This window comes from Erpetoichthys calabaricus, chromosome 13 (assembly GCF_900747795.2).
Source record: "Erpetoichthys calabaricus chromosome 13, fErpCal1.3, whole genome shotgun sequence".
Classification (NCBI taxonomy): domain Eukaryota; kingdom Metazoa; phylum Chordata; class Cladistia; order Polypteriformes; family Polypteridae; genus Erpetoichthys; species Erpetoichthys calabaricus.
The window spans coordinates 103,542,196-103,562,134 of NC_041406.2; the positions used below are offsets into that span (position 1 = coordinate 103,542,196).

General features: G+C 35.5%; 1 protein-coding gene across 1 annotated transcript in view; it reads left to right on the plus strand.

Moving 5' to 3' along the window:
* Positions 1-19,939, plus strand: part of tex10 (testis expressed 10) — a 120,231-nt gene that overhangs the window by 45,578 nt on the left and 54,714 nt on the right. Inside the window, exon 9 of the mRNA XM_051935563.1 lies at positions 2,898-3,075. Coding sequence (XP_051791523.1) covers positions 2,898-3,075 — 178 coding nt within the window. The remainder of the gene's footprint in view (positions 1-2,897; positions 3,076-19,939) is intronic.

Consider the following 19,939-nt stretch of genomic DNA (forward strand, 5'->3'; position numbering starts at 1 on the left):
AAAAAAAGAGGAATAATTGGTATTATCATAAGATATTATGTTAATACATTAATATATTAATTAGAAACTCTTGAGTGTTTACCATTACCTATAAAAGTTCATCTAGCCTTATGTTTTCCATGCCAACTCTGTTAATTTCTTGGCCACATTGTGCCTAAGGTTGGAATCAAGACTATTATGAAATATCTTAACATATTTTCAAACAACTGATGTTTGCGTATAAATTGAAAACATTTTAGTGTTTTATTTAAATCTTTTTATATTTTGTAACATATAACCAGTACATTTTTTAAAATAAACTAGAGAAGTGGATCTTAACCTTTTTGAGTATGGTAGGGATGTTCATATAAAACAGCTGTTATATCTGTAATCAAATATCTTGATGTGGAAGGGCAGCCAATCATCATTGTAGAAATTAGTAAAAACGGCAAACATACAAGCTAATAAAAAAAAAAACCAAAAACATGGGTACCCTATTCTGTTTTATGGAAAACTCCAAATGTTTGCAGGAGAATTTACATTTGTTACCATAAATGCATTCTTCTCTGATTTTATAGGACACCTTCATATCAAAATGTCCCAGAATTCTTCAGACCTACTGTATAACTGTTGTGCTTACTGTACAAATAGCAAAAGGAGGCAGTAATAGGAAAAATATTAAGAACCTTCTAATTACTGGTTGCAGCCAACCACACAGACTTCCAGAGCAGCATAATGACCAGTCAAGTGGTTCTTTAAAATGGGAATGATGTCTGCTATAGCTGGACACACTTGCATTATGAATATGGAAAATGCAATGAGACTCCTTTTAAAGTGTGTCTTGCAGAGAGCTCTTCAGCTCCCCAAACCTGACAGAAACAAAATACACGACTTTATTTTGGCTGTGGGAAACAATTCCCAAATCGTTTGCTACACAAGCACGGTATACAGCACAGAAATGCACACGCCTCATGTTTTCTTCATCTCTCTTTGCACCTCCTCCAGTATTTTTGTCACCTTCCTCCCGACTCTGGCCCCATAGTAGTGACAGATGGCTCCTTGTATGTAATGCTCGGGAGTACTTCCAGTGTCCTGTAGGATTGATCCGGAAGGACTTCTGGGTAAGGTGGGAGCCCAATGTAATAGTACTCAGGAGACCCCACAGCACCCCCTGGCACCACCCCTGGAACCCAACAGTGCTGAGCCACTAAACTCCAATTCCCAGCTTGCCCTGTGGGAATCCAAGGCGCTGTAGCAACCCATGGGGGGGTGCCGCCTAGTGATCCGTTGGAGATAATGCCCTGAGCATGCTCTCGCCCCTGGTCCTTCCATTTTGGAGGCATCCCAGTCAGGTCAGGTCACTGGCTGTCCACCACAAAATAAATGTATTAAGAGTATTAAAATTGTTATGGATTGTCTCATGCTTGTCTCGATGGGTCTTAAAAGTGGAAACTACTCAGTGTAAGAATGTGCTGCAAATCAGACCATCCTGTTGGTTCCTGTTTCATTAAATTAAGATAATCCTGCACATCTTTAATGTCCAAAACACACTATGCAGAATTTGATATGGCTAATGGAACTCACATTGGTTCTAAGTAGATTACTTGAGAAACGTTTTTCCCCGATGTTCTTTAGCTATTCCTTGATACCGTGCTATGTGCATAGATTTGTTGATTATGATGAAAAGTAAAATTCCTTTCCTATTTCAGCTTTCTTGAACAATCTTTCTGGTGTCATATGGTTTTCCTGTCATCATAAAAATGAACAAACCCACAACAGAATAAACACTGGTTATAGTGCATTTCACCTTCAGTTTAGTTGAAAAGTGTTCTCTTCAGAATTTTCTGTGTTTTGTGCATTCTTTAACCTTTATTATTGACTTTCTTGAAGTAATGTCATTCTTCTTGCCAATGTCCTATACAGCCATTGAGACACCCTTTTGCATTTACTTAAATTATTTTAATGTGGGTTTTAGCACCTGGTGAAATAGACATGCACTCCACTACTCTCGTACCTTTCCAGATCTGTCTGTGAGTAAACATAAGAGCCTGACTTTTCTTGTTAGGTGTTTAGAATGCAATTAGCTGCTACAAAACTGTTGATTGCATGATTGTTTTGTGTTTTGCAACTACTACAAATCATGGAAATGCAAGTCCAGTATCAAGTAATGACCATGTGTAACTTACCCATAAAATACAAAAATACAAGAATAATCCAGTCGTGGACTCTTTTCTTAAATGCAATACAGAACTATTCAATCTGGAAAATCCATGTGTCGTAATTTTTCTGAATATGTTCATATATCAATATGTGTAGGGTATTTGTATAAGCCAACATCTTCTTTGGGCCAGACAAAGCTGTTTCATTATCCATATATACTTTATGTATACATACACATACCTAGATAGATACATGTATTTAAATACCAACAAAGAACTGAAAGCATGGTTCAAATTAGACAAGATGAAGTTCTGCCATGTAGAAAAAAAAAAATCTTGTGATTGTTGTAAACAGTTAGGTCAGATTAGCGATCAGTGTATATAAGTGGCCAGTGTAGTTGTATGAACTTGCTTTGTTATATGTATTGGTATTTAGTGGACCAAAGTTATTTACCAATCACAGTAAACATGTGTTATTTGCATAACTTTGTGGTGTAAGCATAGACAGGTTAAGTGACTGACTTAAGACCACACAGTGATACATTGCCAAGGATTGAACAGTCAGTAACTTACAATCTAGTGCTGTGGTTACTGGTCATGCAAATTTAGATTTTAGGCAGTGAAGAAATATGCTTTAACTCTAGGAAACAAATATCATTTTTGTTACTATTTTTGTATATGTGAGTGTAAGACAATCTTTCTCTCACTCTCTCTCCACTGTCAATGACTAGAAATGTGCTTGATGCCCTTTTAATGCAGATCCAGATGATGGTGCTTTTGTACTCCTTCCTCATGAATGCCAGCAAAAACTTGTCCAGTTGCTGTACTTTCTACCATCTCTCCCCTGTGAACTTCTATCTTGTTTGAGCCACTGCTGCAATGGAGGTAGATTCTTGGCTAGTCTTGCAGCATCACTCATCAGGATTGTACATATCAGGTAAAGTTCAGTTTTTTTAAATGTTGTTAAATTTCTTTCAAAGTCACAAAAAGTTAATTTACCCAATAAATTGCCATTTTTTTAATGAGTAGTTTATTTAAATTGGATTGATACTCGTCAAATGATTTTGGGGTGATTATATTTAGTCATTCTAAAAATGTATATTTAATATTGTGCACAATATATGTAGTTTTTGTTTTAAAAATGTGTGTACTATATGAATATGAATTTTATTTTTGTTCGGCAGTTTTTAAAATTTTTATTAACAAGGCACTGCATCATAGAAGACTGAAGTTCTAGAACAGAGATTCCTTTTGATTAGATGCTCAGAAGCATCCTAGCATCTTATAAACTGAAGAGTAGTGATGATATGCAATCAAAAAGAACTTCTGGTGTGCCCACATGTTTTAACCCCCCCCCCTTTCATTCATTGAATAATTAAAATTTTAGACTATATTTTAGAAAATGTTTACCATGTTTTTCCTGCTTTTTTACATTTACAATGATCAAGCTAAATTAAATGTTTATTTAGGTTTTAATGTTTTTTTACTTGAATAGTAAACAATTTGCTGAAGTAAATAATTATTTTCATTATATATATATATTCATTATATATTCACTTTGAAACTAGGATGATGTCTATTTTCTTTGCTTAAATCCAAATTGTACATGATAATGCTAATACAGGTAAAATTCCATTATAACGAATATCTTTACAACAAAATTTTCATTACAACGAAGTATTTTTATGGTCCCGACAGCTTCCCCATATGACACGAGTCTATAGAAATCTCGTTACTACGAAGTACATTCAGCAGATACTTTCATTATAACGAAGTGCACAAAAGACCTTGAAATGCATGAATGAATCATCCACAGAGCAGTTAGTTCTGTGGCCGCAGCTCAGATGTGCACAACGATCCCCAAACAGAAACACTGTAATTTTTTTTCTTTCTTCGAACTTTCCTCGTACTGTTTGCCCTTTTTGTTTCCTGCGGTTTTCAGTGATACCATTTACTTATTGCTCGTCAACATTTGAAAAACATCCATTGGAATTTAACTCATTGTCACCCTCCTATAGAAACGGCAGACATGGAAAAATGATAACAGTTCATATTAGAAAAAAAAAAAACTTAAATTTTTTGCAGCTCTCGATTGCTGCAAAAAGAAAAGAGACGTTGCCACTGAATTCGGAATTTCGCCACTGTCAACTTTCTTGAAAGACATAGCAAAAAAGTAGAAAAATCTCGGGTTGCAAACATATGTGAACTGCTGCATTTGAAGACGTCGAAAAAGCCGTTTTTATGTGGTTCAGTGATGCTTGTTCAAGAAACATTCCTATTAATGCGGCACTCATTCAAGAAAATCTGAGGTTTGTAAACTCTCTTGGGACCTCCCCCAACTAGACAGAAAGCCGAAGAGTGTCCCGAAGTGCAATGTCCGTGTCTGTACGGGGCAATAGCAGGCTCACAGATATGCTGCGTCTCTTCGCCAAAGTAAACAGAAAAGATCTCGATGGGTGATGCAAGGTTAGGAGCACGTAAATTGTAAATGCAGATACTGTAACAGGATTACTTGATCACTGACCTGGACACGATCCTGCCTGACTGCTATGTCTGTGTATAGCAGAGTGGCAGATCATGCTACAATAAATAACTGTGCTGTTCCTGTTTCAAGCTGAATAAAGCTGGTTTTGCTAAAGTACTGAGACTAAGCCTCGTGTTTTGGGGTGCAAGACATGGACTTATAGCGCGACCCCGATCTTTTATGATTTGCTTCTGTGGCACTTCACTGCAGCAATGTGAGCCTCCTATTGCCTTGCCCCAGCAACGGACAAACAATCTTCCACAGACGTTGCAATCGCGCTTCAGGACACACTTCAGCGTGTCGTTCCTGTTGGGTGGGGAGTGGGGAGTCTCAAAAAAGTTCAGATACCTCACAATGTGAAGAAGAAATAATGATTCGGCTCCTGACTGATAACTGTGCTTGCCCACAACATGCTTCCACATTCAGATAATGTTCGCTTTGAATACCTCCCACCCAATTGCACGGCAGTGCTTTAGCCATTGGATTTGGGCATCATTTGCACCCTGAAAGTGTATTATCGCAAGGAAATGCTGAGAAAAATTCTCGTCGGCATAACTTGTAGGCAGGAGGAGATTAAAAGAAACGCGAAAGAAGCTATTGAAATGATTGCAAACGCCTGGAAACAAGTTTAAGAAAGCACTATAGTAACAAATACAGAATCTCATTACAACGAAATATTCGTTACAACGAAATATTTTTTAAGTCCCTGGGAGTTCGTTATAACGGAATTTTACCTGTATACATGACACAGCCGCTCATATGTACATTGTAATTGTTTTTAGTGAGTGCAAAGTTTCTGAGCTGAGTTGAGACAGCATAGATTTTAAACTTGCAGGTTAAGCATAATTCTATATTTCAATGCATGGTTTGTTCCATCCCCCAAGTGCACCGTCAGTTTGCAATTAAAGTATCCCCCAATTGTAAAGACTAACAGGGTGTTTGTAGCCTATGACTAGTCCCGAACTTGTCATTTGTGGATCAGTCGTACTTGTGGAGGTCAGGACCAAACAGAGCAAACTTGTATTTGCTAGGTTTCAGGAAATGCCACATATTTTTTCTTGTAAAATTTAAGTTGAATTCCCCGGTGTTTCCATATTGGTTTTCTTGAAAGGTTGTTTGTCTTGAGTAGATGGCAGATACAGAGGAGTACTATTTCATTTTTAGCAATTCTGGGTAATTTTATGTGGGAATTGTTATTTGAAAGAATACGGAGCTAAGGAAGTTTGGTGGATTGTAATGTTCCAGTTATTACATTCATAGTGGCATTAATTTATGAGTCAGCTTTGTGGGTGTTTGTGTATAATAACCTTCACCGAAATATTGTTTGGTATTCTACTCCTGAGGAAGAAAATACCAGCATTGTGACAGGAAGAGTTTTAGTTTAAGCAACGTATACTATGCTAACTTTTTTGGAGACCCCAGATGCATCACAGTAGATTAGTGCTATAGTTTTGTCTGATTGTTGTATTGTAGAAACAGCAATAACTGTAAATTCTGAATTGCTAACAATTGGTACTGATTTTGCTGTTCCCTCGGTTATGGACAGTTTCAGGATATTTGTGTCACCAGGCAAACATTGTGCTTTTATGTGGTTTATCACAGGTTTCTAAAGTAACAATACTTAACTGATCCGTGAATTCCGTTGATATGTGTATTACTTTTCTGAATAAGTGCCTTACTAGTTGAGTTTATGTAACTTTAGTTATTTATTCCTATGTAGCAAATGTCTAATTTTTTATTTCAATTTATTAATTTTCTGAGCTTGCCTGAGTTCACCACATCCTCATTTTTGAATAGAGTTTCTAAACTAGATGTTTTGGATTATGCAGGTGTGAGAGTACTATTTACATAGGTTACATACAAACATTTAAAAGGCTGCTTTTTTCAGTTCATTCTTATAGCTGGAAAAAGTGCATGTTAGCTTCCTGATTTCTCCTTTATAAAGTGTATCTGTGGTCTTTTAAATGCACATATTTTTGTTAAATAGATGCAAGGATAGGTTTTTCTCGCATGTTTAGCAATGGTTCAGTTATTTTTATAGCTCAATATTTTTGCCTAAGGTTTTGTTTACAGAGTTTCTAACCGACTACAAAACATACTGTACTTGCTTGGTGTCCTTCTCCACTTCCGTACTGCAAAGGAAAGTGTAAAATAAATCAGAATTAAATTATTGATTTTGCTGTTGTATTATCCTTGATTTTCCTGCTATTATGTTCTTTATTTTATCACACATTTTAGCCTTATTCTGACTTGGTTTATAATTTCACTGATTTTTTTTCCAAGAAATGAAATTAGGCTCCCAGTAAGAAATTAAAAACAAAATTCTAAAATCTGTGACATTAATCTTTTATATTGGTTGTTTGTGATATTTTTATATAGTTTTTTTAAGCAAGTGCCTTTTTAATCAGTAAAGTAAAATCATGGCCACATCTTCTGGCATTATTTTCAATAGTTTATCTTTTTTTTTTTTTTTTTATCCAAACCTGTATTTTCTGTTTTTGTGATATGTATACTTTATTATGATTTCAATATATTCAGTATAAAAGGTGCTATAAAATGTATCAAAGTCATATGTCTTTTAAATAGCTTTTTTATTTATTTCTGACTTGTTCACAATAAATTTTGAACTAGTAATGCCTTGAAAGTCTACATTTTAATTAGAAATTATTTCCTTGCAGTAAGCAGCAATTCTGTTCCTTGCAGATGACATCAATAGTTGTGTATGCAATAATTTATGTCATCAGTGTGGGCAGTGAGTGGACTTAAGCAGTTTTCGTGAAATAAAAAGAAAAAACTAAATTTGGGTGAAACCTCCTAGAGTGCCCATTATCTTTTTATACTCCTAAAATCTATCACAAGATATCTCTGTATATAAAAGAAGAAACAAATGCTGTCAGAAGCTCAACCATGCACCATGGGTCTCTGCACCTTTTTTAATAAGAGGAGCAATTAAATGCACTAAATGCCTTTATGTAATGAATAGGTAAATGTTCATTTTATATTATAATTGCAATATTTTTTTAAACTGTCACACATTATCCATAGCTACTTACAAGAAATCTGTATATCTAAAATTGAATTCTGTCTGTTAGCGCATCCCATGAAAACCACCACACATTTTTACAAAACAATCATTTCAAGTATAGTCTAAATTAGAATACAGGCTAATACAATTTTAGATTTTCTACAAATAAATATCTACAAAAAATAAACTAATGCATTCTCACTAAAATATACCGTTTTGCTGCACCTTTTCACCTTTTAACCTCAGTATCTCTAGAACACAATATAATAATATATACTATGATTTTCCCTTCAAAATAATTAAAAACAATAGCATAAGAAAACACAATTTCAGGTGTTTTACGTTGACCACATTAATTTTTGATAATTCATAAATATTGAAGCCTGTTGAAAAAGAATAAGATTTTTATGTTTGATACTCCGTTACACTCTAATGGTTGATCATATCAAAAATCTCTTCCCTCTTTTTATTAGAATGTTCATTTTTTGACAATCTAAAAAGGTCCCTTTCAGTTTTTATCCTGGGCAAATAGTAAACAAGCAAATGACCCATTTGTGACAAGATCTATGGTTGAGTTGGAGTAACAAAAGTCTTTTCAGATGGTGGGAGTGAATGGAGGCAGACACTTCAAAAGGACCGTCCTTGTGCGCTGTTCAGGGAGGAGGAAGGTTTGTATGCCATTCAACCCTCATTTGTATCTCAGAAACAGAATTGTGGTGTATTCTACACACTCTACAACAGTGGTTTCCAAACTTTATTTTATCACGGCTCCCTTAAAAATATTTGATCATATGGCGCCTCTCTTCCATTTTATAAAATACTACAAACACAAAAATTTTTAGTACTAAAAAATTTATTAAGATAAACTCTTATACACAAGAAAAAACGAATACAGTAATCCCTCCTCCATCGCGGGGGTTGCGTTCCAGAGCCACCCGCGAAATAAGAAAATCCGCGAAGTAGAAACCATATGTTTATATGGTTATTTTTATATTGTCATGCTTGGGTCACAGATTTGCGCAGAAACACAGGAGGTTGTAGAGAGACAGGAACGTTATTCAAACACTGCAAACAAACATTTGTCTCTTTTTCAAAAGTTTAAACTGTGCTCCATGACAAGACAGAGATGACAGTTCTATCTCACAATTAAAAGAATGCAAACATATCTTCGTCTTCAAAGGAGTGTGTCAGGAGCAGATCATGTCAGAGAGATAGACAGAGACAAAAGCAAACAAATCAATAGGGCTGTTTGGCTTAAGTATGCGAAGCACCGCGGCACAAAGCTGTTGAAGGCGGCAGCTCACACCCCCTCCGTCAGGAGCAGGGAGAGAGAGACAGAGTTTGTTTTTCAAGCACAAATCAATACGTGCCCTTTGAGCTTTTAAGTATAAGAAGCACTGTGCAGCATGTCGCTTCACTAAGCAGCTGCACAAAAGATAGTAACATGAAGATAATCTTACAGCATTTTTAGACGAGCGTCCGTATCGTCTAGGTGTGCGTACAGCCCCCCTGCTCAATCCACCTACGTCAGGATCAGAGAAAGCGCAAGAGAGAGAGAAAGAAAATTAAGTTGGGTAGCTTCTCAGCCATCTGCCAATAGCGTCCCTTGTATGAAATCAACTGGGCAAACCAACTGAGGAAGCATGTACCAGAAATTAAAAGACCCATTGTCCGCAGAAACCCGCGAAGCAGCGAAAAATCCGCGATATATATTTAAATATGCTTACATATAAAATCCGCGATGGAGTGAGGCCGCGAAAGGCGAAGCGCGATATAGCGAGGGATTACTGTAACAATATTTTATTATTGTCGCTTAATGAGATGGATGTGCTTGCCTATTAGCGCAAAGTTTATCAAATCTCGGTGTCATTGATGAGATAGCTACACGAAGCTCCTTTTCTACAACCAAACGAGCACGATATTTCGATTTTATTGCAGCTAATGCAGAAAATCCTGTTTCGCATAAATAAGATGTTGCGAACGGCAGCAATACTTTTAAAGCTTTATTTGACAAAATATTATATTCACTCTTAATATCTAGCCAAAATTGAATCAGAGATACATTCTGAAATTTTTGTTTTAAAGAAGTATCACAAGATAGTTCAATCAAGTTTTCTTTCTCAATACTTGTTAATTCAAATTCGTCATCTTCTTTGTCGATAAATGGATTCTGTATCCACGCATATTTTGTAAAATCAAGATCATCAAAATAATTCGAAAAATGAATTAACAAACCATCCAAGTGTTCAACAAATAGATTTTTGTTTGCTTCTATATTAACTTGGGCGCATAAATTTAAAAGTGGAAACATGTCGAACCTATTTTTTTCCAAATTTGTCTTCCATATCTCCATTTTTTTAATGAATGCTTTCACTTTATTTTTTTGAATCAATAAATGCATTTGTGGCCCTTGCATCGATTTATTCAAAATACTCAATTTTCCAAAAATTTCCACCAAATAGGTAAGTTTAATAATAAAATTATCATCCCTAAACATATTTGCATCCTCATTATGATTTTCTTCAAGAAAAATTGCAATTTCTTCTTTGAGTTCAAGTACCCTCTGAATCACTTTTGCACGAGATAGCCAGCACACTTCACAATAATACAAAAGTGAGGTGTAAGCAGCTTCCATATCTTCACACAGCTTTGCAAATAACCTAACTTTTAATGGACTGTTTTTTATGTAGTTTACAACTTTCGTTACTTTTGTAAAAACGTAGTTAAGTTCCTCACTCATATTTTTTGATACGAGAGCTGCTCTGTGGAGCATGCAGTGCGTCCAGAGAACATCGGGTGTTTTCCTTTTAATTAGTGCTTGAAGGCCAGTTTTGTGTCCTGACATTGACTGTGCACCGTCTGTACAAAGCCCAATGCAATTATTCCACAATATGCCGTTCTCATCAAAAAAATTGTCGATTATATTAAAAATTTCACTGGATGTGGCTTTGCCAGGAATGGGTTTGCAAAATAATATATCTTCAATTATATTATTCTCTTCAACATATTGAACATATGCAATTAAATGTGCGTCTTTAGCTACATCGGTTGCTTCATCTACTTGTAAGGCGAATTTTGAAGTGCGCATCTGAGAAACTAATTGATCGCAAAGATCGTCAGATATATCATCGATTCTTCTGCCAACAGTGTTATCAGCAAGCGGTATTTGTCGCAACTGTTTTGCATATGATTCGCCAAACATTGTTTTGACCATATCAATAGCTGCTGGCAAAACTAATGTTTCTCCTATTGTGTGTGGTTTTTTACACTTCGCGATTCTGTAAGATACTAAGTACGATGCTAGTAACGCATTTGATGGAATATGAACTATTTTTTTGAACGTTTGCTTTTGTTTAGTGAACTCATCCAATTTTCTTTGAAAAAATTCTTGGGACTTGCCAACGTATTGAGAATGCATAGTTTCAATGTGGCGTTTTAATTTTCCGGGCCTCATACTATCAGCAGCCAAAACTTTCGAACAAAACAAACACATTGGTTTTTCCACATTATCAGTAATAACACTTGTAAATCCGAACGATAAATAAAACGAATCGTATTTTCTTGTCTTGGGAGTTCTTCCTTCCTGATTCCTACTACTTGTGCCAACATCAGATTCTTCATTATTAGAGGATTTTCTCTTATAACCAGTCAAGAACTTATCCATTTCTCTAAAAATATTAGGATAATTAATTTATTGTTCTTAAAAAAAATGAAACTTAATTAAATTACTTACTATTGTGATCAGTGAGTAATTAGGTACGTCAAAATAAAATAAGAAACACAATCTAACACTGCTGAGCTAAACTGAAGTCGATATTGTCTCGATTTTTGGAGAGTTACTGGTCGGCCAAGTTACGTGTCATACCGCTGGTGGTTTATCCTTGCAATGAGTGGATATCGTAGGTAAGAAAGTGAGAAGTCCGACAACGCGTCTGAATATTTACGCAGTAATACGCAGCCGCCAAATCTTTTCGAGTATGCGCATAGACAATACAAGCCCTACGGCCTATGGTGCTGATATATTTCTGAACTGTACTGTTTGCTACGGGGTAAGGGTAGCAGCAGCAGCATAGTAGTTAATATGTACCTATATGTTACGTATCGTATTAGCTGCACGTGCACTTTTTTTTGTCAATCCTGGCTAATATTCGCGCCTCCTCTTAGACTAGTCCACGCCTCCCTAGGGAGGTGCGCCTCCCAGTTTGGAAAACGCTGCTCTACAACATTTCAGTATTATTACTGAACTATTGAAGTGATTATTATTAATGTTATATGAATAGTTTTTTGATGCAAAATTAGTTTATTTCTCTGAATCTCACACTTAATTTCATGTTAAAATTTCTTGCGTTTAATAAGGTCAGAAGCACTAGATGAAGAATAATACTATAAAAGCATACTAAAAAGGTCTTTCTGCTATGATGAGGAGGTCATACATGTCATCTTTTTTATTTATTTTATGCATGTAACATACATTCAATCACTTTTTTAGGCAAAGTCATGTAGAACTGCTGTTGTGTGTGTGCATGTGTTATGTGTACGAAAGTACAAAGTTAAAAAAAAAAAAACATAATAGCAAAATTTTAATGTACTGTAAAGTATAAAAACTTCAATGCTTATTAAACCCCAGGCTAAAAAAAACATCAGTTTAGCATAAAAACAAATTGTTTGATCCATGAAAAAGTCATTATAAGGTGGAAAGAAGAGGATAGAAAGCCTGAGTACTCCCAAGATTGCATAGCAAAAGAGGTTGTTTTTAAAATACATCTCACATTCATCTGAATTTAAGTGTTCACAAGTGTACTTCAGACAACAGTGCTGAACTATGAGCACTTCTTGTTTAATAGCTTGTTTTGTTTGCTAATTTGCTGACCAGCCACACCTTTTTCCCCCTGTGTATTCTTAATTTTGTCACAGTTACAACAAAGCTCCACAAAAAAAAAGAAAAAAAGTTTTGAACAATACATAAATACATCCCATATACATAAATACAGACAAATTACCAGAAAAAGAGGTCATGTAGACCATAACAGGATGCAGGTTTTTGTAAATGGTTAGTCAACATTGAACTTTTGTTAGAATTGTTCACTGTACTGTGTTCATACACATTTCATTTGGTGAACATTAGTGGTATGCACTTAAGAAGTAATGAAAATTTAATAACAATCAATCAAAGATTTATTGTCATATTCACTGATCAGCCACATCTTTAAATCCACCTGCCTGATATTGTGTGGGTCTCCCTTGTGCCGCCAAAAGAGCTCTGCCCCTTTAAGGCATGAACTTTGCAAGACCTCTGAAGGTGTTCCATGGCATCTGGCACCAAACCATTAGCAGCAGATCTTTTAAGTTCTGTAAGTTGCAAGGTTGGGGGTCAATGGGTTGAATTTGTTTTTCCAACACATCCCACAGGTGCTCAATTGGATTGAGATCTGGGAATTTGGAGACCACCTTGAATTCTTTGTCATTGTACTCAAACCATTCCTGATTAATTTTTGCATTGGGGCTAGGTTCATTATCCTGCTGAAAGAGGCCACTGCCATCAGGGAACATGCATGGTCTGCATCTTTAGGTAGGTGGTACGTGTCAATGTAACATCCACATGAATGCCAGGACCCAAGGTTTTCCAGTAGAACATTGCCCAGAGCATCGGATTGCCTTTACTGGCTTTGCTTTTTCCCATGGTGCCTCCTGATGCCTTCTCTTCCCCAGGTAAATGACTCGTGCGCTTCCAGCAGTTCAGCTGAGCGAAACGAAAACATGCTTCATCAGGCCAGGCCACCTTCTTTCATTGCTCCAGGGTCAGGTTCTGATGTTTACATGCCCATTGTAGGTGCTTTCAGCGGTGGACAGGGGTCAGCATTGCACTATGACCAGCATAAGGCTATATAGCCTCATAAGCTCTGCTGCACTTTGAATTATGACTCCCTTTCTGGCATGGCCAGCATTATGTTTTTCCAGCCATTTGGGGTACAGTAGTTCTTCTGTGGGATTGGACTACACGTGCATCAGTGAGCCGTGGCCTCCCATGACCTTGTTGCCAGTTCACCTGTTGTCCTTCCTCAGACAGTACCTTGGTAGGTACTAACCATTTCATACCAGGAACACCCCACAAGTCCTATCATTTTGGAGATGATCTGACTAGCCATCACAATTTGGCCTTTGTTACTTAGATGCTTACATGTGCTCGTTTTTCCTGCTTCCTACACATTGCCTTCAGGAACTGACTTTTCACTTGTTGCCTAATATATTCCACCCCTTGACAGGTGCCATTGTAGTGAGACAATCAATTTTTTTGCTTCATCTGTCAGTGGTTTTAGTGCTATTGCTGATCGTGTTAAATACAGTATAGTGTATTAGTGTAATAGATGGATAGATAGATAGATAGATAGATACTTTATTAATCCCAAAATGAAATTATTATAAAATGTATTGCTAAAATGAATCCAGCCTAGTACTGGTTAAAGTAATGCCTCCATACAGAAACGTACATTTAGCACATAGAACTTTAAATTCACATTTAAATGTATTTCAAGTGTGTATACTGTACATATTTTTAATGGAAACATTTGACTCTCAAAGAGATTGCCATCTGTCAGAAAAGTAAAGAGTAAGAGTTCAGCCAAAAGAAATACTTAATGCAATCTATTAACTGTGAAGGAACATATAGTAATCTATATATCAAATACTGCAAGAATGTTTCACAGTACAAGGTTTAAAATATTTTATAGCCAGCTGATAAAGGAGATTATTCAAATTATTAAATAATTAGGTCTCTGTAGTGATTGTTTCTAAATTTAGATGAAATTGTAATTTTTTTTTTATTTTCCTGATTTTTTTCAAAACATTTCTTTTGACATTCAGTGAGTCTGTTAAATGTTACATTAGGTTTCAATTTTGATCTCTTCAATAATAATGCAATGATCACTGCCTTTAGAACGATATACAGTGATCCCTCGCTATATCGCGCTTCGCCTTTCGCGGCTTCACTCCATCACGGATTTTATATGTACGCATATTTAAATATATATCGCGGATTTTTTGCTGGTTCGCGGATTTCTGCGGACAATGGGTCTTTTAATTTCTGGTACATGCTTCCTCAGTTGGTTTGCCCAGTTGATTTCATACAAGGGACGCTATTGGCAGATGGCTGAGAAGCTAGATTGCTTACTTTTCTCTCTCTCTTGCGCTGACTATCTGTGATCCTGACGTATGGGGATTGAGCAGGGGTGCTGTTCGCACACCTAGACGATACGGACGCTCGTCTAAAAATGCTGAAAGATTATCTTCACGTTACTATCTTTTGTGCAGCTGCTTCCTGAAACGACATGCTGCACAGTGCTTCGCATACTTAAAAGCTCGAAGGGCACGTATTGATTTTTGACTGAAAAACAAACTCTGTCTCTCTCTCTCTCTCTCTCTCTCCCTGCTCCTGACGGAGGGGGTGTGAGCTGCCGCCTTCAACAGCTTTGTGCTGCAGTGCTTTGCATACTTAAAAGCCAAACAGCCCTATTGATTTGTTTGCTAGAGATTGTTTTCTCTATCTATGTGACATTCTGTGCTCCTGACACGCACTCCTCTGAAGAGGAAGATATGTTTGCATTCTTTTAATTGTGAGACAGAACTGTCATCTCTGTCTTATCATGGAGCACAGTTTAAACTTTTGAAAAAGAGACAAATGTTTGTTTGCAGCGTTTGAATAACGTTCCTGTCTCTCTACAACCTCCTGTGTTTCTGCGCAAATCTGTGACCCAAGCATGACAATATAAAAATAACCATATAAACATATGGTTTCTACTTCACGGATTTTCTTATTTCGCAGGTGGCTCTGGAACGCAACCCCCGCGATGGAGGAGGGATTACTGTAGGCTAATGGGTAAATTTATAATATGTAGAATGAACATACATAGTACTTACTATACTAACAGTTATTTTGAAGAAGAAAAAATCTCTTCATAGTACATCTTGTAATGTATCAATAAAATTTCAGAATTGCCCAGATGCTCAGTTAGCAGGGCTGTTATAACAGTGTGCTTCAATACTGAAAATGAATTACCAAAGACTAATTTTGTGTTGTTAGTTGGGTGTTTGAAGCCAAAGTAGACTTCAGTAATATATAGTAATATATAGGAATAGTTTTCATAATAAGGTGGCAAGGAAGTCATTGTCTGCAAAGTGTTTATAAAAAGTCTTCTAAAAGTACTGCAGATATATAGTGTACCATCTTGTGGTGTGGCGAGGCTAAAGTGAAAGATTTTGTCCTGAATGCTGTTTAGCAAAAAAAATTAATGCTGCACCTATATCAGGTCACACTATTCCATGGTAAGGTATAGGCTCGGTAGTATTATGTTATTGGCATAATTGTCAGCACAAGGACCCTGCAGTCTTCACAGAATGTATGGAAAACAGAATGGGGCATATGCAGAGGAAATTTTAGATTTGTCTACCAAAAATTGAAACTGGGTAAGAAGTGTGCATTTTAATTGGTCATTACCTTAGGTCACAATAAAAGAAACAAGATTCTATTTTTGTTAATGCTATGACCTTAGGGAATGACCTTAGAACTGCTCTCCGTCCCTATTCCTGGCTGACCTGAAACAGCATGAGTTATTGTATTAGAAGAAATGAGTAAATTAGAGACTTGTCCAAAATGATAACAAGTTTTATTCTTTTTGGGCTCCAGGAATCACAGATAAAATTTCTCATTTTAACGTATCAAAGTTCTATAGTGTAAAACAATAAAAATAATCTGCTGTGAGGGACACAATTTCTTCCATATTGTGATTATTCTTGTTGTTTTATAATCTCAAACGTACATTGCAAATAACATTTTCCAAAATTTAATACTGTGACATTATTACTCACTATGTATTGACATTAAGTTTAATTCTAGACAAGTGTTGCATTTCTTTAGATTTTGCATATGCTTCTGATATATATTGTAGCATTCTCTATAACAAATTTCTTCTCCTAATCTAAAGATGGGGAAAAGATGTCTCAAAAATTAAAAAAAAAAAATCTTCAAAGATGGTTTAGTTTGTAACAAATCCCACAGAAAACGTTTATTGAGGAATAATTATTTTTTGCATTACTTTTATTTAGTTCTCTTTTTTCTTTATAGTGACTTACGTAGAGCCTGTTTTTCCATTGATGATTAGGCTTCCTAATAAAAAAAATGTTTTGAAAGTAACAATAGATGGCAGTATTTCACTTTCTGAATTTTGTTTTCTATCTTGCCTGAACATTTCCACTGAACCTCTGCAGTTCTTTATTGTTGTATTCAGGTCTGACAACCTGACTAGTGTTAAATTTTTACATTGATAACCAAGCATCCAAAGTAATGAGTGGTAGCCTTCATGCCCTTTTAAAGTAATGAGTGATAACCTCCGTGCCCTTTATAAATGATTGCAGTGAGCTTTGCATTTTCAAATCTACTCAAAAAGTTCACTTATGAGCAGTGGACTTTTTGAACATGTTACTTTTTGCTGAAGTTTATTTTGGTCACATCTTTCTTTTTCTGTCTATTTCATTTCTTTTGATCAGTTTTAGGTCAGCCTTTGCAAGTGGTTTTCAAGTGATAAAGTTAGATATTTGCATATTTTTAATAATTTAATTATTCTGGTAAGATTTGTGACCTCAACAACCATGGATGTATTTAGATGTTTTACTCGTTTCGATAATTTTTGCACCGGTTAAACAAGCATTCATCTTTTTAGAGATCAATTTTAAAGATTCTCACCTGTTCCTTTTGTGAAAAATGCTGCTTGAATCAAATAGTAAAATGGTGCAGTAAAATAACAATAAATGTAATAAGCATGTATTGAGGAAGGCAGAGTGTTTTCATTTAGACAGAATTCATGCTGTACATTCAGAATTCCAGTTTTTGCCATCAGGTCACAGGCTCAAGATTCTGAGGCCAAAAACCAACTGATTCAAATACCTCATCATCTGAACTGCTATTAATCTTCTAACCAAGACAAGGTTTATTGTATTAAACACCCAAAGAGTTAAATCATGACTTTTCAGTTGTCACTAATGTCAATCATTAGCCAAGTCTTAATATTGGTTTAATTTTTATACTGTATGTAATAACTAAGATCACAATTTGTACCATACTTATGTCCAGTGCTGTTTTATTTCTACAAAGTTTACGTTTGATGGCAGATTTGTTTGTTGATATGTTTTTAATGTTCTGTCATTATCTCTCTGTAAAACCTGCTTACAAAAAGAAAACCCCCCTTGGGACATTAAACTTGAATGGAACTAAATTGAATTTTGTGGTGCACATTTTAATCATTCTGGAGTCCGATTTATGGCAAGCAATATTTGTTTATATTCATTCATGGAAGCATAGCTATCAGACCCATAGTCATTTATTTGTGAACCTGGTTTCTGTTTGAACTTACAGAGTTGTATCTTTGGAAATTGATGTTCAGCATTTTTGAGTAGTTGCATCTTTTATTTTGTAGAAATCATAATTTAAATATAAGTTAAAGTATTGCTGATATATCATACTAATATAAATACATTGAAAATTAATGCGATTTAAAATTGTTTTTTTTTTTTGGTAATTTAGCATTATTCAATATGGGTCAGCATTATACATAAGTAAACCAAATATATGTGTTTTAGTCCACATATCTGGGGAGTAGCAACATTTTCTTTGCCAAACAGCTTGTTGCTACTCCACTTCTACTTTTAAGTGTTTGGTCTTAGGCAGTCTGTACAGCTGATCTTATTGGGGTTTCACATTCCATGTAATTTATTGGTGGGGTTATCGGTTATTCCTTTTGGGGAAACAAAAAACAGAAAAAGGTACCTGTTACTGTCGGTCTTTCCATCCATTTTAATTAATTCATTGTGACCTTCCATGGATTAATATCCTATTCTGAGTTAATTTCTGCATTATGCTGTTGGGTTGGGCTCAAGTTTACCATGCCCCTATCAGGCATGTTGAGAAAAAGAGTGAATGGATGACTATGTATTTTATGTCAGGGTCGCACTAGTCATGATTTAAGATATCAACAGCAATGTTTCCAATAATTTTTCTATAATTTTTGGAAGGCTATTTGAAGGGATATAGTAATTCTTTCTGCACCTTTTAATAAGTTAGTTTAAAAAATGTCTTGAGCGAAACTCTCTCTTGTAAATATTTTAATACATAGTATACATAAATCTTAATTTAGGAGTCTGTTACTTTTAGTTAAACAATTAATTTCAATGTAATTTTGAATATTTGTTTGCCTAGTGGTAGTTTTATACACTATACTCATTGATTTTTAATATGTAAGTGATTAAAAATAAATTGAAATTTCGTATTTTTTTTTCAGTGACATTTTCACACAATAAGCAACAAAAGCAGCAGGAATAATGGTAGATATCTTAGTTTAAAATGGAATGCAATAAATACTTGAATCAAAAGTCATTAAACATTCCTTAGGCTAAAACCAAATTCTTAATCTAAAGTGAATGCCGGGAATGATTGCACTATTATTCATCAACTTTTAAAATTTAGTGAGATGTTACCATAGAAACCAGTTTAACTAAGACTTTTTTTAGCAAGTGTAAACCTAATGTCATTATAGTGTCTTGCTTTAATGCTATCTTTAACAAGAAGTCTCTGTATTTTGAGAACAGAAGATCTGATCTCATCAACTTTAAAGCTGAAGTCACTCTTAGCTATTATTATATAGTTAATAGTGATGAGTGAACTTTGCAGAGTTCGTTTCGCTGTGAGTTCATCAAAGTCATAGAATTGTTGGCCATATTCACAGAGTTTGGTGAAATGTATTAAAGTCAATGGGCAAATTAACTAGTTTTGAGTGGGTTATAATGGTGCATTAGCCTTTGAAGTGCCCATGGGGTCTAGGGAAATGTCTGCTAACAATGCTGCACTAATTATTGTGGCCAAATTTGTAATCTGAGCTCTGAGGCAGCAGTGCTGACTACAGCAAAACTGGGCCTCAAACAACAAAAGATCGAACACCAAAAACAAAATGCAACAAATGGCCACAAACTACTCATAAGTAAATAAAATATAGTTCATTGTCCTCACATAGTTCCACTCTTGGGTCACACTGGCTGAGCCACAAAGCGGCTCTGTTGGACTGGCTCAGTCTGTTGATTAAAGTTGCAACTCCAAGTTCAGCAGCGACATCTTTTTTGTTCCCATGTATCAATGCAGATGCTTTGCACATTCTTGTACCATCAAGAAGAAAGAAACACCTCGTAAATAGTAATGATTTTTTTGTTTTT